At 42.1% G+C, this 24,767-nt stretch overlaps 1 protein-coding gene across 4 annotated transcripts; it reads left to right on the top strand.

Moving 5' to 3' along the window:
- Window positions 1–1,315: 1,315 nt before the first annotated feature.
- nkd2b (NKD inhibitor of WNT signaling pathway 2b) lies at window positions 1,316–24,767 on the top strand. 4 transcript variants are annotated; one of them, XM_034102925.2, is made up of 11 exons: window positions 1,316–1,576; window positions 1,689–1,715; window positions 1,830–1,921; window positions 18,706–18,822; window positions 20,266–20,326; window positions 20,614–20,741; window positions 21,860–21,955; window positions 22,100–22,241; window positions 22,603–22,660; window positions 22,789–22,913; window positions 23,434–24,767. In XM_034102925.2, the coding sequence occupies exons 1-11, from the start codon at window positions 1,552–1,554 to the stop codon at window positions 24,018–24,020; spliced, it is 1,458 nt and encodes a 485-aa protein (XP_033958816.1). In that variant the 5' UTR covers window positions 1,316–1,551; the 3' UTR covers window positions 24,021–24,767. The 4 variants fall into 4 exon arrangements, with proteins under 4 accessions (XP_033958816.1, XP_033958815.1, XP_033958818.1 ...); XM_034102924.2 differs by having other exon boundaries at window positions 22,786–22,913; XM_034102927.2 differs by lacking the exon at window positions 18,706–18,822.

Below are 24,767 nucleotides of genomic sequence, written 5' to 3'. Positions count from 1 at the left end.
AATATTTACAAAACACTAACATGACAGTTGTGTTTTCATACTGAGCCAAAGTGTGCCTTAGTGAATGAAAATGCATAACTCTTGGCATGTGTCCTGCGGCCAGGCCCAGTTGTAACGCCCTGCCAAAGGGAACAACTATTAAACTGCTAAAAAGCTTTTGATGTCTGGTACAACATGTTCTTCCTGTTTTTCTTTAATAAACAACATGGTATCTTAAGCATATGTTGCACACACAACCAAAGCAAATAATGGCAAGTTTAATGTGGATCTAAATGGTGTTTGCATAACACACAGACTTGTACAATAACTTACTAATAATGTTAATAATTGCACACCAAAAAAGCCTGTTGTTTTACAAAACGAAATAGTTTGAAGTGATCCAACATAAATTATTTTTGCTGTAATATTAGTGTACATCACAGCACTTTGTGGATAATTAGCTGTTATTTCAGTGTAGCAGTGTACAGCTTTACCCGTTTAATTGACGTGTCAGGCCTACTAACGAATGCGACATTGAATAACGGAAAACGAATTATTTATTAAAAGGAAAGTGTCCTCCTAGTCATAAATATTGGTCTACTTTGAAAACCATGAATGGAGCTGTTGGGAAAATCACACCAACAGAGGACGCGGTTTGACATTCAACGCCACACGAGCTGCCAAACCATGCGAAAGTGCGACAAGCTAAACAAAACCTACAACCGGAAATGAATCCATTTGCTTTTCAAAATAATGGATAACTTGTCAAATGTAAGGATTTGCTGGGTGTAAACTGTGTTGTTGTTGTTGTTGTTGTTGTTGTTGTTTACTTTAATACTGTTTTAAAAGAAAAAAAGCAACATTTCAACCTTTAATTAAGATACAATTCAATAAGTGTTAGCCGATCATGTCTTTTTCTGTCTGGAATATCATATTCAATTTTTAACCTGGGCAATATTATAATTGTTTATACTCTTATAAGTAGGCTATTCAATTATTAATAAACAATACATTTTGTTTTTGCTGCTACCGGTCATGAAATAAAAATAATTTGGTACAAAATCCGTCAATCGGATTTTAGTAGATAAGTGATTAAATGAAAATATGTCTGATAATGTCAACAATTTAATTTGGATAACGAATTCCCTTTTTTATTCAGTAATTAGTTGATAATTTTCTCCTTTTCGCGTGAATGTTTTATCACTTGTTAAAATGTTGTCATGGTGATATTTTATTTTGTAGAAACACTAACCGGAAGTGCCCTACCTGCTGTCTGCCTTGATGCTCCTTGATGTGAGCTGTGTTCAAAGCGCTTCTGCATTCAGTCGGACTGAAGGGAAGTCTGGAGGCAGACAGCCAGTGTTGCCCTGTCTCCTGCACAGATATTTTTAAACATTTATATAATTTCAAGTGATACTTCAATGAACAAGCGACTAAATTACCTGCCTATGGATGAAGTTGGAGTTTCCTTCTCGCAGAATAAACACAATGTGACCATGCTGAAGCAGTGACTGTGTTCACCTTCTGCCATATCGGAGTACGTTTATTGATCGAGGGAAGAGGGACTTAAGAATGGGGAAACTTCAGTCAAAACATGGTAAGAAATGTTCAAGTTTTTCCGCACTTATTGACAGTATTTAAAAATATTCCTATCCTTACAAAGACTAACAAATGTCTTTTTCGCATCCCTGTCTCTGATGAAACTGAAGCGTGTAAGCGCAGAGAAAACCCTGAAGGTGAGGATAAACTGGTTATTTTATAATGATTGTTAATTAATTATGATAATCTTATAAAATAGGTTAAGCTTGAAATGTTTACCTGCTAATCGGTGTGTTTTCTTCATGTCTCAGGAGACAGTTTTGTAGTGAACGCCTTCCTCCGAAAAGGGATGGAAGAATGTGAGAGATACAGCCCGACGGATCACAAGCTGAAGAGCATGCAGGTATGAGGCGTTTATGGCTTTATTTGAGTAAAACAAAAATAAATGCATGTATATCTGTTGTTTAAAAAAAAAAAATGATATGTATAATTATTTATTCTGTCTAAATTGTTAAATGTTGACTGTTAGAAATTCCATCTTCTTATGCTGCACATGCAACTCTCATGTCAAAAGTGTGCCCAGGTGTGTATGCGTGTGTGTTTGTGTGTTTGCTGATGGGGATGAGCCTGTCAAGCACTTCAAAGTTGTCTGTTAGAAGCTGTTACATTCCCTCTTCCGAAGAAAAAAAAACCAGACCAGAGGGGAAGGGGAACTGTTTTCATAAAGCATGTGTGAGGACATGCTGATGTCTTTGCAAAGTTGTAGGTTGTTGTTCTTTCTGTCATGTCTGGCTCCGGCACAACACTGCAGCGGTTATTCCCCTGCCAGCATCACTGGATGGGTTATGACAGCTATGAGCCCTGTGTGTGAAGCGGCTTGGCAAGGCAACACACACACACACACACACACACACACACACACACACACACACACACACACACACACACACACACACACACACACACACACACACACACACACACACACACACACACACACACACACACACACACACACACACACACACACACACACACACACACACACACACACACACACACACACACACACACACACACACACACACACACACACGCACACACACACACACACACACACACACACACACACACACCCACACACACACACACACACACACACACACACACACACACACACACACACACACACACACACACACACACACACACAGGCTGGATGGAAAGGTAGTCGTTTCTCAGACTGAGGGATATAACGTTTGCTCTTGTGGCTGCTGGCATCATGACTCAGGGCTGTGTCTTTTTCCTCAATGCCTCCCATTCTACTGCGGCTCCCTGTGGGCAGCCCTTGTGGCATAACATTACATCACTTCAATTAGTGTGTCGTTTTTGAGGGGTACGAGAGTCCTGAGGTCTCAGACAGAAATTGCGAGAAGTTCACACAGAGGTACTGACAATCTGTGATGTGGGTGGTTGTAATAGTGGACGAGTTATGGATTATATCAGGGCTATAAACCGCACACTCATGGCAAATTAAAGGAGAACTTTACTCTGCTTCAGAGGAGGCTGAGTTCACACTCCCCTCAAGGAAAACCACCAAAGGCACAAGTTTGGCACTATTTAGTAGGTGGGTCCCACCCTCACTTCTATCAAAGTCAGGCCCCGGATTTATTTTGTGTCATTGATTGGTTACATTAGAGGCTCATTCCCAGACCAGAACTGGATAACTATCAGCGTTTAGCTAACCAGCCTACTACTTTTCTTGATTCTTTGAGGCTAATTTAGGATTGGTTGAGAGGAGAGGCGCCACATATGGTATACAGCATCAGTCATGATGTATTGATGGGAGCCAGGCTGAATATCATCCAGGCTACATATTCTACTACAGAAAAAATAGTATTGATTTTTGTCTCAAATAAGGGTAACATGAAGTTACATCGAAAAACCCAAAGCAGGATTAAAAGTATAGACCCAATACAATAAATCCAACGTATATAGAACACTGACAGAAAATCAATCAACAAAGACTTATCCGAATAATACATTGATAGATTGTTTAAAAAAAAAAGCAAACTATTCTGAAATGTGCAGTTTCTCAGTCATGAGGAATTTATGCTTTTCTTTACCTAATGTCACATATCTTTTGATGTCTGACTGTTGATTGGACAAAACAAGCAATTTGAAGACAGACCTTTGGGCTTAAAGAAATTGTAAAGGGCAATTTGAAGTATTTCTAACTTTTTACTTAACAATGCCAAACAATATATGATGAAATGTGAATATATTGTTCAGATTTACTGATAACGAATGTCGTGGTTGTTGCCCTGATGGAAAGTATCCCATTTTAAATAAACGAGTAGCATGAATGAAATTGATACTCGGATGATATCTTGCATATATGCTCACTATTGTATCGCAGAGGCAAGATGTGAAAGCCTGCTCGTATAGTGACAGCTCTGTTCATGCTGTTTGAAATGAGCCCATGCCTACATTAACGTAAAGATGGATGATGTCCCCGGGGAGTTTCTCGTGCTGTATAGTTTCCCATCTAACAGGCTGACTTTCAACACAGATAGAATTTATATCTGCAGTAAGACTGTAACGTTTCCTCTTTTGATCCCATACACCGTTAATTAATTCTTCACCAGGATGGGATTACATTGTGACATTTCCCAGATATAATTATCGGATTATACGTTGTAAGATGTCTGGAGACCTTTGGACCATGATTAAAAAAAAAGTCAAATAGGAAACTGCATTTTAATGATATTTGATGATATTACATGGATTTCTGCCATGAGTGTTTTAGCATATAGCTCTCACCAGACAGCAGTTTCACCACTAAGCCTTGGTTGATGAGCAGCTGGGACAGATACAATTGCTTATGATTTTGTACAGGATGAGATTGGCCAAATGCATTGTTTAGCTATGACCATCCCCCTCCTCATTGTCAAATGGGGGAGTAGGATTCCTGAGCTGTCTGGCTGCGACTTCAAAGCGCAGAGCTGGGAGTTATAAAAGGGCTCTGATATCAGTGGAGCCTCCGAACCCTCACCCCTCTATCCCCCTGCCCTGTCCTGGGGGATGGGCTGAAGGATGGAGTACAACCAGGAAAACAAGCCTGTGCCCAACATCAGTTTGTGTAAACCCATCCATCTTTTCAGTAAAGCAGTCATTTCTTTTCAACAAATTGTGAATGCTTTGACTCGCTTTGACAAGAAATAACAAAAGATCAAAGGATGCAAAGGCCTGTTTAAATATTGATATCACCGCAAACCATGATTCAAAATTACAGCTCGCAGGTTCCTCTCAGTGTGTAACCTTATATGCTCTTTAAAAAGAGGTATTAGTGGACAAAGAGAGCGTGATTCAGCAGGATGACTTGGCTCATCCTGGCAACAGTCATTAAGATTTTGACACTTCTTTGCAGGTGCTCAAAACAACAATGTTACCTGTTAAAGCACCTGGTAGGAAATATTACAGGTGAGATCAAAGTGGTAGTCCAAGGTATCTGTGGTTATTACATTTAGAAATTGCAGGAAAAATCCTAACTCTGAACTCATCCAAATCGCGTTCATCAGTGGAAGAGCTCTGTGAAGGTTCACTGTGTTTCACCTCTGGAAACATCAACACATCCACAGTCCAGATCCTCACACACACACACACACACACACACACACACACACACACACACACACACACACACACACACACACACACACACACACACACACACACACACACACACACACACACACACACACACACACACACACACACACACACACACACACACACACACACACACACACACACACATACACACACACAACCACAGTGGTCATTTTGGAGCTTCAAACAGACATGCTTGGATGCCCAAATAATGACAGGCTAATTCAGCTTTTCAGCACCATCTTTTGTCTCAAAACATCCCACAGACTTTGCCTGTGAAGAGGGAGTGTGTCAACATTTTTAATTCCACAACAAAGAACTTTATTATTCCACTTTGAAATGTTAATAGTATCACACGTGAGGTTAAAAAGGCTCAGTTAGGGATGCAGTTGAATTTAATGATGGGCTCAAAGCAGCAAGATGCTCATTTATTGTGACTTGCGGAGAGTTACACAGCACTCACTGCTCTATAGTAAATCTAGTTTAAGTGCAGAGTTCCCACTTAACTAATTGTAAACTAATGTTTTTTTTAACATTCATTTTGAATCTGTGAATAAGGCTTTCCCTTTATATAAAAATCCTCATTTGGCAATCCTCCTCAAAATGGATATTATGTTTGGACAATTTTTCCGCTGGGCATTTGAAAATATCTTCGAGTCACCGTGTTCCTTTTGAGTTAGCAGTATTTGATTTGGATCTGAAGCTGGCGTATCTGTGTAATCTTAAGGTTGTGGCCCCAAATTATACTTTATTTTTCAGTACACATCCAAAAGTCTAAAACTAATTACTGTTATTTTGTAGTCTTGAATTGTGTGCACAGGATACAATTGTGTGCACAGGATACAATCGTGACGCTCCTAAAGTTTTTGAGAACTCTTAAGAAATATTCTCATCAGAAACATCTCATGACTTTTCTCTTCCACCTCACTAACGCCAACAATTTTGACCTTAATGGAGCCCAACCAGGGAGCAATACATGGCGGAGACGAAACAAAAAGGTGTGCTCATATATGTACTGCTTTTGAAGGGACTTGAAGGCATTTGGAGAGTTTGTTTTTTCCAGCCCTTTTTTTTTGGGGAAATTGGCTTCACAAGAAGGCGAGCTGTGAGCCTTCATCTCTGAATGAAAAGCATGTGGCTGGCATCCAGAACAGCGGGGTCTTTCAGCACGGCCCCAGCAGACATCTGTTCCTGGTTTGTACAGCAAAATCCTGGAGCAGGGAGAGGGGCTGTGGTGGGAAGGGGGAGGGAGAGGGTGGCGGGGAAGAGGAAAAGAGGAGGAGGAGAGGTTGGGGTTTTTAAGGGTGTTTTTCATGGGGGAGATATTTGAGGGGCTTTAAAGGTAGTAGGGGGAAGGGGAGTAATGGAGAGCCACATCCGCCTGGTCCACTGCATTGTTGGGCAGGAGCTGACCATTGATCTCACTTTGCCAAATCACTTGGGACTTTTTTTTTCTATGTTGGTTGCCATTTGTCCTGAACAAACATTCACGTCTCTGTCAGTGTAAACATCATCACCTGGTGGGCTCCAACACCCGTCCCAAGTGTGAGATGCTTGTTTTAGCTATTCTTTCATGCTGGAGTGTGTGAGTGCGAATCACCACACGGCTCCTTCGCCTGTAAGCCAGAGGTCCTGTCCCTCTCTCACTCCCTGACCGTGTGTTTGTGAGTGAATGACTGAGTGAGAGGCAAAGAGTGGTTTGTGTGAAAGACATTAGAAACACTGCATGCGGATTAACTGTTTATTTTTCTGAGGATATTTATACGGTCTCAAGTACTTTTGAAGTAGTTTACTCACTTTCTCCCTAATTCCCCTGTGACTTACACTCATGGCCTCTCTCTGGCCATCAGGGGGAATCACACATGGTTCACGATCCTTCAGCACAAACCAGGCCCTAATTTATCTTTCAGAGGTGTCTGGAAAATAATGAACTATTGGCCCTTTTGATACTCCCACCCCTTTGATTGCTGGCTCTAAACTACATTTGAGATCAGGTTAATCCTTTTTTTCCACTTTATATGTGGGATGATGTGATGGTTGCGGTAGTGTTGCATTTTACTAAATGAATTTGCAGCTACAATGTTCAGCGACTACCACTGAAACTGCCTTAAAGTTCAGACTGACGTTTAAATGGGTCCAGTCTGGTGGGGCAGCAACGATGCCAACACAGTGAGCACTAGCAAAAAATAATTGAACATGGCATAATTTTCGATGCAACAAAACATCACGTGTCAAGCACTTAAATGGCCGATCACATACATGCAAGATTACTTTGTAATATGAACACTATGTATTAAACTGTTTATTTGTGTATGAGAAGCCTTCAAGTTCTCAGATATGTTACTTAAAGGGGACCTATCATGCAAAATGCACTTTGTGATGTCCGTTATACATAAATATGTGTCCCCGGTGCGTCGGGGAACTCACGCAGCGTCAGAAAATAAAACCCTCTCTCTTTTCCTCCGTACCCAAATCTTTTAAAAACGGGTGTACAACGAGCGGATACAGATTTCCATCCGAACTAACGTCAAATCGGCAGCGGACCCACAGAAAGTTGCTATCAGAAACAATGCCTGACGTGTTTTGGACAACTTTGTTTACATTAGCTAGCCTCGCTAACACTCAGAGCTAACCTGTACTGTAGAGCACATGTGTTTAAAAAGCAGGAAATAAAAAAAGAACTCACCTTGTGATAAACCTGCAAAAGAAAAAGCATTTGAGCTCCATACTGTTTCAGAAATAATCCTTGACGTGGTTTAAACAGGATGGCGTTTTATCACAACCGAATTTAACTTTATCTCCGGTAGAATTCTGATCAGGCACCGCCGCCTCTTGTTTATTTTTTTCAGACATGTTTTGTATAGGTATGGCCCTACAATATATTTTTCAAATATAGCATGATAGGTCCACTTTAAACTAGACTTCCTGGATTGACTTCAATGTCTCACTAGTACCTGAAACAACACAACCCCCCTCCAGTGCATTTATATGTCATTTATGGACACATTATATCTTGTTTGTTAAGGAAGTCACTGTGTCTTGCCAAAAACTGTGCCTGAAAAACAAGTTATGACATGATGTTTGGTTTGGTGAGCTTTAGAGATGATGGTACGCTGATTTTTGTTACTGTTAGACAGAGCTGGGCTAGCTGTTTCCCCTTGTTTCAAGTCATTAAGCTAAGCACAGCTTATCATATACTGGCTGTAGCTCAGAGCAGAATAAGACAATAATGTGAGCATGAAATGCATGATTAATGCCTGTTTCGGCCAGGGTTATCATCAAATTAGGTATAAAATACCCAGATTGCCTACACATTTTCATGGCATATGTATGATGGCATAAAATAAATATAGATCTCTTACAGCTCACAAGAGTATGCTATATTTAGACAAGAGAAATGACAGTCGCTTCCTTCATTATTGGAGTTCTTATCAGCAGACATATGGAATGAAGCTCTGTCGCCTTTGGAGCTATCTAGTCCCATCAGCGCTGCTTTGAAGTCATTTCTTGTCATTGCTTTTCATGATATGTATGAGTTATCTCATACTTCCAGAGAGATCAATGTAACTCAACAGGACTGGATTGTAGCAAGTCATCAGGCGTGCAATTGCATGTGAATATCTCAACTTCCTGAGCCCATCGCAGGATTTCAGTGACACTATACATGACCTAGACATGCATGGTCAGCGATGACAGCAGGGAGACCTCACTTCCCCTTCTTGGTTAGTGTGCTGGTGGCTGTTTGGGGCTGCCCCGCCTAGGGTTAACACTGCTCTGTGTCGTTGCTCTCGCTCCCTGCCAGGGGAAAGAAAATACCTGAAGCTGGAGCCCAGTGCTTAGCGCTGACATTTTTGGCAAAGGCTGCTGGATCCAAGTCTGTGTTTGATCTTATGCTTCTCCCAGCCAAGTAAAACACCGGGAGACTCAAAGGTTATTACATTTTAGTGTGTAAGGTATGTTTCCACATAAACCCCTGTTCCCCCTTAGAAAGCTTTAGCTCTTTTCCAAGTGGACTTCATTTCGCAATCCTTAGAGCAGCCAGGGGAATATCATATTTGTTCAGTTATGGTTGTTGGTGCTGTTATTATATGCTGTCGTTATAGCCATTGTTAATTGATTACATTGTTTAAGTCTTCAGTGAGCGTAGTGCATGTGAGGAGCTCAGGGAGGACACGGAAAGCTTCAGACGTGAACATTACCAGAAGAGGCTTTGCAGATCTATGTTTGTTCAATATTTAGTTGCTTTAAACATTTGCAGATTGAAAGGGAGACGGAGGGTTTGCTTGCTTGTTTAAACCGGACAGGGGATTGCTCTTTTGGACACAAGTTTGTTATCCTATGAATTCTGCCAGTGGAAATTTGAGATTGTCTCCACAGAGGTCAGATGCTGACCTGACTTATATTCCACAATACACAGTGCTGGGGAAACTAAATAGCAGTGTGCATGTGCAGGACAATATGGTGAAAGATGTGAATGAGTTAGAATATAAATCTTTTTCTGTTAGCGTGAGGAGAAATGGCAGAACATGAAAAGGACCTCCTCATGTTGTGATGCATCTCCTTTTGGCTGTTTGGTGGATTACATTCACTTTTTGCATTTTTCTTGTACTAAAAGCTTTCAGAGTCACCCCTGGATTCTTTAAAACCTAATTCTTGCTCCACATTCCTGAACCTGACGCCCTTCCAGGTTTGAGACTGGAGATTGAAACACCGCACACCACAAACCCCGACTTCCTGTATGCTAAAGAAAGGCCTTGTGGAGGGCACCCAAAGCGACTGGCATTGTTGCTCACTGTTGTGATGCTGGGCTGCTTTATTCTTTAGATTTAGACGAAGCATTCTGCCAATGTGTTTGCTTGTAGCCTACATTCCAGGTGAGATTTTGGAGTATTGCCAGGATTTGTGTGTTCAGTCAATACCTTTAATCCTTCTGAAGTTCAAGAACCTTGGAAAAAAATTGAATTCGTAGCCAAACTGTGTTCATAGTTCAACAGACTCTACGCAACATCCATCTTCCTGTCGTCCGATTTCATATACAGAATGCCATAGCACAACATTTATCAAACACAGCCAAACCCAGACCCCCGAGGAGTTAGGCATCTTTCTCCCTGCTCTGAGCTGAGCCTCCCCCTCTTTGGGACCCCGAGCCTGCACATGTATAGGTATCGCTATTACTCAGCTCATAAAACGCCACAGTCCCATCTGAAAGTGGTTAGCTGTTGAAACACACGAGCAGCTTCAAAGCTTGGATCCAGGCTCTGCAGACAGCCCAGGCCTGGCCTTCCTTCTGCACATCACATTCCTCTCCGATGGGGAATGGCTGAAAACTTGCTTTTGTTACACAAACCTGTTCCCGTCATCATAACCCTCAATGGGTCTCCATTAAAAGGAAGTGGTTTATTTTTTGTCATGGGTGGTAATTCTTCTTGGGAATTTATTTAGGAAGTAATGACTGCAGAATGATTCTCATACTGTTCAGGAGAAATAAGAAATCAGCGGTTTTCTCATTCTGTGCTGGTGTATTTATATACCAAAAACACCTTTTGTGCTTTTTCTATATGTGACAAAAAGGGAGGGAGAGGATGAAACAGCGCTGAAAGAGGCCACTGTTCTCATTTCCTCTGAAGGCAGCCTTCTTTTCTTCCCCCACCCATTTCTTTCCTGAGCCTCGTCCACTTCAAAAGCTGACCTGGCCCTGTGTGTGCCATGTAACTTGTTTACCTAAAGGCTCATTTCAAATAAACAGCAGTTCTCCTTGAAATGCCTGCCCCCCCCTCACTGAGAGCCTTTCAGAGACGCCATCTGCTTGAAGGAGGTGCTTCTCTAAGAAAACACACTTTTCTAAATCAGGATTTTATTTCATGATATTGCTGCTGAGTGCTTTTTCAAATCTAGCCAGACAACAAAGTACTCAAAAGTGTACCAAAATATGTTAAAACGTTGTACAAAAAACTTTGTCAAGAAAAATCTGCTTTTGAAATTCTGTGACACAAACAGTGACAGTATGTCTATAAAACAATACAGAAAAGTGCTCAGATATAGCAGCACCGAAAGGTATTTCTCTAAAACCAGCACCTACTTCTCCGTGTTGATAGGGGCTGACTGATCCTATCACGTCAAGAATGCCAGTGTATCAGAATATCTGAACTTTTACCCCCAGTGTCATGTGCTCAGCTTTGAGAACTGCTCTATCCTGGCAGCACCTGATTATCTCATAGCTTTTAAGGTGTTATTGCACATCAGCACCTTCGGCTTTTTGAGGCATAAGTTGTCTTTCAAGAACTTCTATCAAACATTGAGTGTCAGTGTCACACTTAGTACTTTCAAGTGGACCGCCTCAAGACGTGCTGTGTGAAAGAGAAGGAGACTCCAACAGACTTAGCTTTATCCCTTAGATAAGATAAGAACATACAAGCAGCTAAGCTAAGCTAACTCAGCTCATGTTTAAGTGCTCTTTCATATTGCCTCACGACCCAGGTTTCCAGTAATTATGGCTGTGAAAGCAGCAGTTCTCTGTGCGCTCTGCTGAGCTGCCCTCTGCACCATAGCCTTTTGATCTCTGCTTGTGCCATGGATGAATTACGTTCCAGAATGTCACACTGGGGAACAGTGTTTCAGACACACACAGCTTGTCTGTCAGGTCACTAAAGTGCACACATGGCAGCTTCAGTCCGAAAGGAAGAAGCACAGATGTTGAAGTCTGACTGACTGCGGCCTCAAAATCTCTACTTGGCATATTTCTGTGATGTTTCACAAATAAAAATTATAATTCAGGGTTTGCACCACGGGATTTAACATTCTTGTCTTGTACATTTTCAAAAGTAATTCATCATACGCATATCCTCATATCTTTTTGATTTTTTCGACCAGTAATGTTCTTTGAGAATAATTCAACAGAAATGTGAAAAAGCTTGCATGATTTTGGTGCATCAGTAATTGGCCCATGTGCTACTTTCCTTTTTCTCATCCATTCATCTTCAGCTTTCAACTTTGTCCTCTTCTTCATGGGAAGTTGCATCTAATATTCCAAAGCATTACAGCCAGTTGTCCTTTGGCAGCGGTCCATTTTACATGTCCAGGCTTCCTTCACATCGTCTGAATATCGTGGAGTCTCCTCTGCTTCCTGCACCCAGCAGGAGGGTATTTTTAGGAATCCTCAGGAAAACACTGGCTGTTGACCCTGGGATGACCCCCTGTCCAGTTCCAGGACAGTGAGGAACTTCACAGCTTGGAAATAAGCCTGTTCTTGCAGTGTCAAGAATTTTCATGGTCTTTGAGACTGGCAATCCCTACCAACTGGCGGAGAGAGCCAGAGAGAGTTACACAACAACACAGAGAGAGACATGAGATCAAAGAGGTGTAGCCACTTTGAATATGCAGCAGCTCGTTTTTTGTATCAGATTCCAGATATTTAGTGTCAAAAACTTTGCAGCGTTGCAACATCCAACACTTTTCACCCAAAGCCATAAATATTTCATTGTGAGGAGTAACAGTGCCAATTATGCAAACAAGTAGTTTCTCCTGGGACTTAAGGTTTGGCAAGTGTCACTGAGAATAGTTGGATGAGTTATTAGGGGCTCAGTCTACCTTGATTATTTGTTGCATCCTGCTGCACTGAACTCTGTGTTTTGGCAGCCTGTGACCAGTGAGCCTAATTCTCCCTGAGGGCTGAATGCATTAATAGTACTGTACAACAGCCGCCCGTCTCTGTTTGCCCAGTATATGCCTCACAGATGGATGTGTTGAGAGTTCATGCTACATTACCGGCTGATTGGTCACGGCTGCAAAAGCTCCTCTTATCGTGGTCAGTCATATGGATCTGTAGTTCTCTGTGTAAGTTCCCCTTAGGGAGCAGTAACTAGTGGACGGTAAAGCTGTGGCTTTGACCCTGAACCTGTTCTTATCCTGCTGGAAGACATGTTCAGGAAACCAGCGGGCAGCTCATCCACAAGCCCATTAACAGCAGGAGGGCCTCAGATTTAAGTGAGCAGCCAACAGTCATTGTGGATTAGATAGACCGCATTATTCAAGTGTGTGCACCAGGGATATCCAACCAGGGGGCACTTATCTGGGGATACACTTATTCCGAGGTGGACATGGAACGCTAAAATAATCTTGACAAATGTAAATGAAAGAATAATGTAATTTGATTAAGAAAAATATCCAAATATTTATGTTGTTTGTAAATGTAATGTTTAAGATGCCTAAGAATCTTAGCCATGTTTTGCAGATAAACGGGAATGAAAACTAAACAGCAAGTGAGCAGAACATTTAAAATGGTTAGCTTACACGTTGAGTAATGGAGAAATTAAACAATTAAAATGAAGAAAGAAGTCACATTTTTAGCTTAAACAAATGGATAAACAGTCGAAATATTAAAAGGTAATTGATCGAGCCCCTGCGACTTGAAGTACAAATACAAACTTAACCAAAACAACGTACACACTGACAATTCAATTTGATAAAAAAATAGAATAATATAATATAACAACATTTGTTTAACATCCAGTTTATAATACATTTGAAAAAAATGCGATTAAATACAAATAATATTTATTTGGAACTGACAGGTTGTTGATGAAGAGGTTGTCTAATCTCCCCCTGATGCTGAGGGGGACACATCACACAGAGATAAAGGTTGAGAACCACTTTACATGTTTAGTTTTGACAATGTTGCTGATCCTCCACACTGGCGCGCAGCTGTCCTTCCCAAACATGGTTTGTTTACATTTCTCAGTCACCCACAGGAGCACTGTAGCGCCTGTAGCTCCACCAGCCTCCAACCACAGCCTCGCCCCTATGAACTGCCAGGACTGCCTTTCAAAGCTGTGACTCAAATCCCTTGCAACAAGCAGTGAAAACAGTGGTGTTGGCGGTTATGTCACAGGTGAGAGCAATTATAACATCTCAATACTAGACAGACAGCTGGAAACCTGACACTAACTACAGTACACAAAAAGCGCCCTTACAGGTGAGAGTGAGTGTGTTGAAATGTTTTTCACGCAGCAGACACAGAAAAGGTGGAGATGCACTTACAAAGACTTGTTGACTGACATTTGGAAAAGTTAAGTTATAAGAAACCACCTGGCTACATCAGGTCATTGCATGTAAATAATGCTCAGCCGGACAATTGTGAAAAGTCTCTACATGTGAGAGGTGGCGTTTGGCACAACCTCACCCACAACCTGGCTCTCTCAGATCCACTGTGTTGTTTAAAGGGCCTGTGGAATGTGGAACAAATCCCCTTAGCTTTATCGGCCTGGGCGCGCTCCCCATTGGCCGGGCTTAAGAGCCAGAGGCCTGCGCGGGAGCTTACAGAATTTCACATGAAGGCCAGAAACAGAGGAACATCCTGTTTGAGTCTAACCGCCTGTCCCACACTGGCTTTGATATGCCTTCTTGCGTGTTTGTCAGGGTGTGTGTATGCATGTTTCAAAATCCTGTGTAGTTTCTAGTGTACTGTTTTCTTATGTCTGGAGCTGCTGTTTACAGTTTAAAGCTGGAATGATTAATAGGGTGGTTGGAGTAATAATTTAAATGGTATTTTTAATTGCCAAACATTTGGGTTGTGGACTGTAAATTATACAAAAAGGGAATGTTAAGACTCCACCTTTGGCCCTGGAAAATTGGGCCAGATATTTTTTTCCATTCCCTGGATTTGAAGATGTTTTAATGAATTGATTGAAAAAATAATATTAATTTGAAAACTCCTTAGTTGCAGGTTGTTTGCAAAAGTTGAGAAGAAAAAAGTTTTAAGAAAGTTCTAATGAGTTAACCTCATCACAGAGGACTGGAAACCCAAGCAAAAACATTGAAGTCTTGAGTTTTTAGCTGTTAAAAACGAAAAAAACAAATAAAGTATAAAAATGTGACTGTTAAAAGAAACCATTTTACTAAACTTTTTTAAGAGTTCATTGTAAAATGTTTGAGTGCATATTACACATGGCAGTGGTCATATAAGTCCACCCAGAGACTATTGCATTACACCACGAAGCCCTGTTACCTCTGAATTAAAGCAACATGCTCTCTGTGGTGCACTCATAATGTGTGTGGCACCACATTTTAACTATACTTCAGCTTTTTGTGTTTGGAATATAGTGAAGCATGAAAGCCACTTTGTATTTCTCTTTTTCCAGTAACTGATCAAATAGTGTTATGATGTACTACCTCTATAATTGAATACATTTGCCTAACCCAGATTCATGACTGTGATTCCAATCCCTGGTATGAAGCACATGGTTTCCAAGTCCCTACAGTAGCTGCCTGTGTGACAGCTGAGAGGAGGGCCACCATTACATCAGACTCCCATCAAAGCCCACTTTAATGAAGGCAAGCTGATTACAGCACCGGTGACAGATGCCGGGTGGTCAGCCAGTGATGCTAATCTTTGTTTATGCCATCCTGCAGGTCATAATCAAAGTGAGGAGAAAGATCCGTGAGAGGGTAAGGGGGGTTAGGAGGTGGGTGCGGAGTTTAAGAGATAGTCTCTCCTGATTGAAGGCGAGCGGTTGACTTTCAGTGGTTTACGTGCTGCTCTGACATAGACAGGCAAGCATGCTCATCTCTTCGCACAGCTGTTGTTATACTAGGAGCGAAGAGGCTTCACCCCAGTGATTCATGTCCTGCCAAGGGAGAGGTTTTGCCTCCTGTTTGACCTCAGAGAGAGTCCCTCTAGCCTGAAAGGGCCATATCTGGGCCATCTTGTCCACGTGGGTCCAGTCCAGCTGACAGGATGGCATTCTGCTCTGATCTCATTTCCATTCATAGAAAGACATATTAGAGCACTCGCATAGCTAACATATCGTAATTAGTGGACAAAGGCACATTTGAGCTTACTGTCAAGGAAGGGGCGAAGATTCAGAAGGTGAGGTGTGGCTGAAATAAGAAAATGCTCCAAACCCTTATTGAGAATCCTTGGATTAGTTTGAAAATAAAAGATATCCTCATACAATGGTCTGTATGATATCATGCTTTGGGTTACGGAAGCAGTGGTATTTAAGTATGGAAGTTAGGTAGACAACAATGACTTCTACTTCCTGGCGTCCTATGTTGTTGGACCCATCCATCCCCTCCTCGTTACTATGTCGCCCTTTATAATACGACACCTGTCCTGGCTCACAATTATGTGTGTTGTTTGTTGGGTTTATATTTGAATAAGTGCATTACTTTTAGAATTACAAACCGTGTATTAGATAATCTAGGCCAACATTGCAGTGTTAGAAACTGAATCATACAAAAATGCTTTAAAATGGTTTTAATTTTGTGATGAACATTATAAGGCTGGCTAACTCAGACCTAGCAGAATATGCAGTGCTGTTGGTTTTAATATTGATACTCAGAAGTAGCTGAGGCCAATCTGCTCTCTTGACTCTGAACACTATAATTACCATGACTTGGACTGAAAGCTGACGTCTGATGAGCCAGAGGAAAAGAAAGCTCTCTGTTTAGTCGTCAAGAGACCGGCATATTGTTCTTTCAATGTCTTGCAAGAGAAGAGACAGAAGTTGTGAAACTGGCCTTCTCTCTTCAGCTCTCCATATTTTCAGCCCCTTCCCCCCTCATCCCCCTCTCTTTTGCTCTGCCTCTCTTTAGTGTAACCGCTCACATCTGGTTTTGAGTCAAGGCCAGGTTGGTTTCTTCTGGAATGGAGGGCTTGTATTTCTCAATGGCCCCACTCCCTCTCCAGTTTCATATTGCGGTGAAGAGTATGCAGTTTGTTTACGAACTGCAGTTCCTTTCTTTATATTGACTCTACTCAATCCCCATTTTCATCCTTGGGGAACCCCACAATCCTCCCAATAATTGCCAGTGAGAGCGGCAATGCCGGTCGGCTGGTGGTCCTCAAAGATTTCCTGTGGAGCCTTTTCAGTGTCAGCTCCAGGTGACTTTGTATTTCTAGAAATGTTGTAGAGTCTGGAGAAAACCTGCTGTTAGCCGCTCAGTATTAGTCTCCAAAGACGCTCTCTTCATCACATAAAGAAAATAACTGAGACACAATAACTGCACAGATACACAGAATTAAATGTACAGTTTTAGAATGAACCCTGCTGTAAAAGTTGCATTTAAACTAGTTATAGGCTATTTTTAAGTATTTCCAAAAACAACATATCTTAAAATGATATGAGGAAGCATCCAGAGAGTATCCTGTGTTTGTAGCATATGTTTATACTTGGATATGCTTCCAGACGTCAGATCAAGTTGCCATATTTCATACCCCGAGGCCAGAGGAGCCGTGTAAACAATCTTCACGTTGGCCTCCTCCTGTTTCTGAAGATGTGATTTTCAAAATCAGTTGTGCATCGTATGGTTTGAAGAATGGTCTAAAAGAAGAGTGTGCTTATATTTAGGGGGTGAGTTGGAAGAGGGGGATGTGAGAACAAAGATGTGCAGTGTTTTCCAGCGGGAGGATGGGTGGCAGGCAGAGAGAGAGAGAGACTGCTGGGGGATGTCTGATGTCACCTGGTAGGGAGCTATGAAAGCTTCCCCTGGTTACCCTATCCCACATAAAAGTCTGGCAGTAGGCTGAGGCTTTAGGGAAGCTTGGCAGAACGGCTGCATTAAACAGGAACAAACATCACACCCCTCTCTGTCTGTCTCTTATGTCAAGCGTCTGGGATCCTGTTTACATGGAACAGTGTCAGTGCATATTTTCACTGCAAGACAACGCAGATCTAAAACCTTATCATCTCCTTGTCATTCTTGTCGAAGCGTCCGCCCCACACATGCAGTCTCCCCATACTTAATATCACACACTGTGTTTGGATGTGAATATGATTGGCTTCAGGTGGAAAACAAAGAACACTTTACTCTAAAATGCTAACACATTTGCCTCCAGAGCAGTTTGTGATCTGATAGTGAAGGAATGAGAGCAGCTCAGATGCCAGAAAGCAGTTAATTACACATGTGGTGGGCAGATTTAAGCCCGACACCGTGGGCGATGTGGATGGAGATGCCATGTGTTTAGATGTTAAACGGCAGACTGCGGTCAGACCTAGCCTGCTCTCTCATTAGCTCCCCCGATGGATGTAATGAGCACGAAGGTGGTGGTGGTGATGAGGGGGAGCCATGTGTTCAACACAAGCCCTGCTGGTCCTCTCCTTGTGCACGCAGCAAGACGTCTCTGGATATCAGAATTTTAATTAGAGAGACCAGATTCACTTTTGGCAGTTGGTTGATTGATTTGTTTCATTATATTTAACGTGGAAACCTGTCTTTTAATTTAGAGGTGCGCATACCTTGCTCTGCACCCTCATGGGAACGAGGATAAGAAGAATCAATGGCTGTCTTTGATGTTCCTCTGCGCTGCAGAACAGTGTGTCTGTGGTGTGAACTCCCTCTTCCCTACATACTGCCCTTCATTAGGGCCTGCGCTACAAAGAGGGGAGATAAAAGCAGCCAGCGTAGAAAGGAAACAACAACTTGGCTTCTGTAACCACAAAAGATGGTGTGTGTTTTTTCGTAGTGATGCCCATACACTCGACTAGTTTATAATGCGTGTGTGTTTTGTTATTAAAGACTGCAGCTTGTTTGGGGCCCAGGGAGCGGTACCAGTTGTCTCCACCTTTCCCAGAAGGCTTCCAGAGTCTTTCAAATCCAGCCTCCGCCTCTCCCACTGAGCTCCCAGGGACTAGAGTAAGCAATAGATATGCCCTATCTCCCATTTAACAAAACACATCCTCCTCTGCTTCAGCTCTTATCTGCTTCTCTCCTCTTCCATCTTTGTTCCTCTTATCTTGCCTTCCCTCCTTTTCCCCTTTGTGCCCTCTTCCCTCCACTCTTTTCTTTCTTCTTTCTCCCTAATTTCCTGCTCCTCTCCTGCTTCCTCATCTCCTCTCCCCAAGGCTCGACTCCCATTCTTTTTGCTGTTTTTCTCTAAATGTCTCTGGTGGCCAATTTGCAGCGGGTGTCCTGGCCTTGACCCTGAGACTCCACCCTCCCCCCTTCAGCAGTGAAGGTCAGGGCCAGATTGCAGGCTGGAGGTATCATCTTCTGAAGTGAGGAATAATCAAGGGCTCTGCGATTGTTAAACAGAACCACAGGCCCTGGCGCTGTCATTACTCTGAGAAAGAGGGGAAGGGGAAAGGGGGGCTCGTTCACCTAAACGCATGCAGATGTTCAGACTCTCGCTTGAGCCTCGGCTCTGTTGAAGGTACATGGAGTTCTTTTGTTTTCTAGCATCTATCTGTTTTTTATTTGTCTCGTTCCACTGGGCTTCATTGATTCAATATGGTAGGGATTTTATTTCAAAGTGTGTGTGGAGCAGCTTAGAGGACTGAGATGACGTAAATAAGATGAATCATTTGTTGTTTAAATACTTGTGGTTTAGGGGCTGTCCTGCACTTCATTTTCATTGTTTCCACAATCCAGTTGTAATTAAAGAATGGCTGCGTGTGCGCGCATAGAGACATGGCTGCATTTGCCTCACTGTGCCTCTGCATTAGCACATGTGTGGGATGGTTATGAATACATTTTTTTCCCCCCTTCCAGCCTTTTGTCCTGCTTTTGTGTTATGGCTGTGGAATAGTGTATTAAATCAGTCCCATCCTATCCTATTTCCATCTGGCAATTGTTCTCCGTTCAAAATAAATACACACATGTTGTTGAGAGCTCATTGGAACGTTTGTTTTACACAAACCAACTTCTCAGTCCTGAGTCCAGTTTTCAATGAGAAATGCAGCAAAACTTTGAGCATGTTCCATCAAACTCTCCTCGCCTGGTTCCATGTCAGGCAGGATGAGAATAAACAGATTGGCTCAGAGAGAGAGCTCTGACGATAAAGTGCCTTCATGGGTTTTGTGATGGATGCGAGGGGTCCGAATGAAGGGCTTGGAGGACTCTTGAAAGCTTGGCTTTGGCTGCACTCGCCGTGTCCCAGACAGTGAAACACAATAAGCGTGCAGATGTTCAAAGTGTTTGGCCGCGCTGGAGCCTCCAGCCCTCTCCTCTCATCTGAGTAGGAAATGTTTTAGCTGGAACTGTTTGTTTTCTCTGTGTCTGTGGTCTGAACTGTAGATTCACTTACATCTCTGACCCCCCTCCTCTCTCTTTCTCTCTTCATTTCTTTCCTTGTCCCAGGAGTTTCCAAATGGAAGTCTGAAGCAAAGACAATTCACAGATCAACACTGTCCCCTAGAGGGTAGGTTGAAAAGATTTTATTCTCTCTCTTACTGATAAGCTTTATGCTATGACATGAATATGTAATGCTACGTTTTATGATAAATGAGCATATATGTGAAATAACTATTTATAACCCCTTTATAAAACAACACTAGAACTGGTGTACATAGATTTGTATGATATCACTGTATGTTTTTAATTGGAAAATGTCCATTATTGAGATCATGAGATGAGTGTACAAAGTGTTACCAAAGTTCTGCATGGTTTTTGTGAGTGTAAAGTCAACGGGTCCTCCTGTGTCAACAGTGGTTCTTCCTCCAGAGAAGGCTGAGGGCTGTGAAAGCTACCTGCAGTACCTGCACTCAGAGGACGGGGTGCGGGAGATACTGAGAGATTCAAACAAAGCTCCGGGGAAGAAACGCATCAGTCTGGATGTAAGCAGCTTTTGGACCTGGCCACAATGCTATGTTGTCATTTGGATTAGTTTCCAATAACACAACAAGTCACACGTCACATGAAAATGCAACAAAGGCGCGTAACAGGGAGTGAGGAATCTAAATAACTAATTAATATTGTCCAATAGTTTTGTTGTGGGCTGAGAAACATGTAAAAAGAAAAAAGGTCAAGAGAACCGAGTGCAAAATGATTAATCTATAGGTTATTAAATAAATACATGGTGGGTATCCTCCTGAAGCTGTATGCCTTCACCCTGTGCACAGAACATCTGTCTGCATGTTGACACTGCTCCAGACCATATCCTGATTGAATTTAGGGATCAATAAATTGAATAAATAGATTGTAATGTTTAGACTTGCCTGTTTTAAATAACTGCTTAGATCTGCCCTTTGATGATCACTCCTGGTTATGTGAGCCGAGGAGATATTATAACACCATAAAGGTCTGCTTCTCTCCCTGGGGTCGCCTCCCTTGTAAACGCACACTGCCTTCACACAGTGTCAGCTCCCCAACATGCCTGCAGGCTAGTCCTATATTCCAGATGTTTATTTTTCCAATTATGGCCATGTTACTAGATACATCTGAATCAAAGTAACTGCCAACGCATTGTAACTGAGAATAGTGGATGTGCTCATTCTTTCCTAGAAATACAAGTAGAAATACAAGGTCATAGTGGTAGGGCCGACCGTACTGACTTTCTCTGTGCTCCCCCACAGAAGGTAAAAGCAGCAGAAAAGTGATATGTTTACATGTTGAAAACCATGTTTTTAAGTGCCCTACGCTCTTTTTGCCATAGGAAGGTAGTCTTTAAATGTACTTGATGAGGTACATGCTCATTGAAGCTAGGTGTGATTTGATCGTGAACAGATAGCTTATAGGTTGGATAACATTGTTTCATAAATCCCTGTTTTTAGAGACGAGAAGATGCGGTGGCCTTGAGGATTAAATTGAGAGTAGTTTGCAGCCCCCTGGTGTCATAAATGCTTATTGACATACTGTAGAAGAAACATTTATAAACTTATCATTAACAGAAATATGTAGATTTAACCTTCTAACTGTTTATTTGTGTTAAGTATGATCACGTATGTATCCACAGGACTTGGAGTGTGACGTTTCCGTGGAGGATGACAACCGCCAGGAGTGGATCTTCACACTTTATGACTTTGACAACAGTGGGAAAGTCACTAAGGATGTACGTGTTTGTAAGCTTTCATGACTTTACGTGCTGTGTCTAGTGTGCTCCTTGGTGTGCCATGTTTTCTTTTGGTAGTCTGTCCCTTTCACATGTTATTTTGTCAGAGATAATGCTAACAAATGTGTTTATCTATCACTATAGGACATGTCCAGTCTGATGCACACCATCTATGATGTGGTGGATGCCTCAGTGAATCACTCCTGCCATAATAAGAGCAAGACTCTGCGTGTCAAACTGACCGTCACTCCAGAACCTAGGTCCCACAGAAGAGAAACAGGAACAGGTGAATGAAAGCAAAAGCAGCATCATACCTCGGACATTATTTACTATCCCTTTGAGAAAACTCTATTCTTGTATACTTTTCAATCAATCAGTTTGGCAAGGTCTGCAACTTTAAGATTGTTCCACTGTAGACACTTCCTGGTTCTTAGTCTACCAATATTTCTGGAGATGTCAAATATGTTATTAATTCAAATACAAACAAATAATTTGAATACCAAATGTCAATGCTTCTTACACTCAAAATGACATTTCCCTAAAGGCATGGGTCGTGAACATTGTAATGGAGCAGGTTGAATGTAAACAAAAAAAACGTTATTTTGTCGTAAACATTTCTACCTGTTTCATGTATTTTCCCTCTTCAGATCGCTGTCACCAGGAAGAGGGGCGATCAGCTGACAAGCGGCTATCCTCCTATGTCAGGTCAGTACACGTCATGTATACTTTGCTTAGAGGCTGGCGGGTGTCTGTTGAAGTAATTGTAGTAGTTTCATTGTTAAAAAAAATATTTACAGTCCTCTAATCCTGAATAATTTGCTCATATTTAGCAGCAAAGGGCAAAGCAATGAGGCGCCGGCCACCGAGGGTCAGCATTACTGTGTGGATGAGAACACAGAGAGGAGGAATCACTACCTGGACCTGGCCGGCATAGAGAACTACACATCCAGATTTGATGGTAGTTGTCTTTTTTAATATGATTAAAAGCTGTTTGGTTAAATGATTTAAAAATATTTGCTGCTGCAGGTATAAAGTGTCTTTAAACCAATACTGACTGAATAGTAACCACAAGGCCTTTTATTAAAGATGGTTTATAGAGATATTTGTATTAAGTCTTTAATACACTTATTCTTTGTATATAAATTACATGTATTTAAAAAAACGTTTAAATGTTATTTTGTTTTACTACTATTACTGTTATAATATCTTTTGATGCTATTTTATTCTTTTTAAAATAATTTATCACTTTGTTTTGTCCCTGTTTATTTTTTTACGGTGCATAAAATGTCTTATTTTTGGATGTCAGTCATCTGTATAACACTTTGAACATAGAAGTTTTATTAATTAATTCATATAATATCACAATGACAAGGTTAAAAGTTTACTATAATTAATCGGTGGGTGAACAGCAGCAGTGTTATAACTTTAACGACTAGTGCATAAAACCACTGACCCTGTGGCTCTTGCCTGGCTTTCAGGAACCACCCCTCCCCAGGAGACCCACGTTCGGACCTCCCAGAGCCAGAGCCGCTCACGCTCCCAGGAACCAGAACCCCAAGTTATCCACCATCGCCGCTCACAGGTCATCGGGGATAGCTACAACCCTGCGGAGTCTCGAAGCAAAGGCACACATTTTGTGAAATCTCCCAAAGGAACCTACAAAGGGGGGAATAACGGGGGCAGCGGTGGCAAATCCACTAAATGTCACGGCCACCACCCACCTGTGGAAAGGATGTTACACAGCGGCAACGCAGCAGCACACGGGGGGCAGGACGTGTACCACCTGCCACACCAAGGCCAATCCTCCGGCCACCACCAGCACCCTTTGCAATACAGTCACAGCAAACGTCTTAGGGCAAAAGCCCGAGAAGCCATGTCCCCATCCAAAGCCCCGCTGTCCCCTCAGTCCCACCCCCAGCAGCAGCCCCCCACACTGGAGAGAGAGCAGGTGTCGGGTCCACCTGGGAGCCCGGGGTTTGTGGTTCCCGTGGTCCAGCGTCACGAGCACCACCATCACCATGAACACCACCACCACCACCACTACCACCATTACCATCAGACATGACCGTGTTCAGCGTGCAGTGACTGAAACTGTTCAGGACCAACCACAAACCAACCACACCAGTCTGAAGGACTTAACGGTCATCCCACAGGAGTGTCTCACGCTCTGTCCAGGATCTTTTTACTATCCTTTTGCAAGCTAAACAGATATATGCTGAGATTAGATGTACTGGGGAATCTTGTAGTGCGATAGCTGATGATATTGGACCAGAAGGATATTTTTTCTGAAGTTATTGTGTTATAACAAAAGATGTGTGGCACAAATTTGAAGTTTTCGTAGATTTTGTGCTGGGACTGCTGCGACTGTACCGATGTTCGGTAAGGGCGCAGGTGACAGAAAGGAACAGATCACAGGACTTTTGACGAGACATCCTTTCCCTCCTGATGCTGTGGGTAGAAGTCCCTGGAAGCTATATGTCAGAGTAGGTGTGTCGTTCTGTGTGAGACCTTTCCAAAACATGGATCTCAGGTGTAAAGGTGCTGCTGCTCTCAAGCTATTCACAGAGGCTTCTTCCTCTCGGAGGCCTGACGTGGACTGAGGGGTTTCCTGTTAGGGGGGAGGGAAGTAAAAAATCACCACTGCTAGTTTTAATGCAAAGTATCTTGCTATATGTATAAAAAAATCTATATATGTAAACACATTTTACTGTATAATTATTATACTGTATATGCATATTTCATCATGGATATAATTATGCATATATGTATTTTGTCTTTTATATATTTTAATAAACGTTATATAGTTCATTTA

The sequence above is a fragment of the Pseudochaenichthys georgianus genome, chromosome 16, assembly GCF_902827115.2.
Source record: "Pseudochaenichthys georgianus chromosome 16, fPseGeo1.2, whole genome shotgun sequence".
In the NCBI taxonomy this organism is placed as follows: domain Eukaryota; kingdom Metazoa; phylum Chordata; class Actinopteri; order Perciformes; family Channichthyidae; genus Pseudochaenichthys; species Pseudochaenichthys georgianus.
Note: the sequence above shows the minus strand (reverse complement) of the source record. Positions and strands in the feature narration are given on the sequence as shown.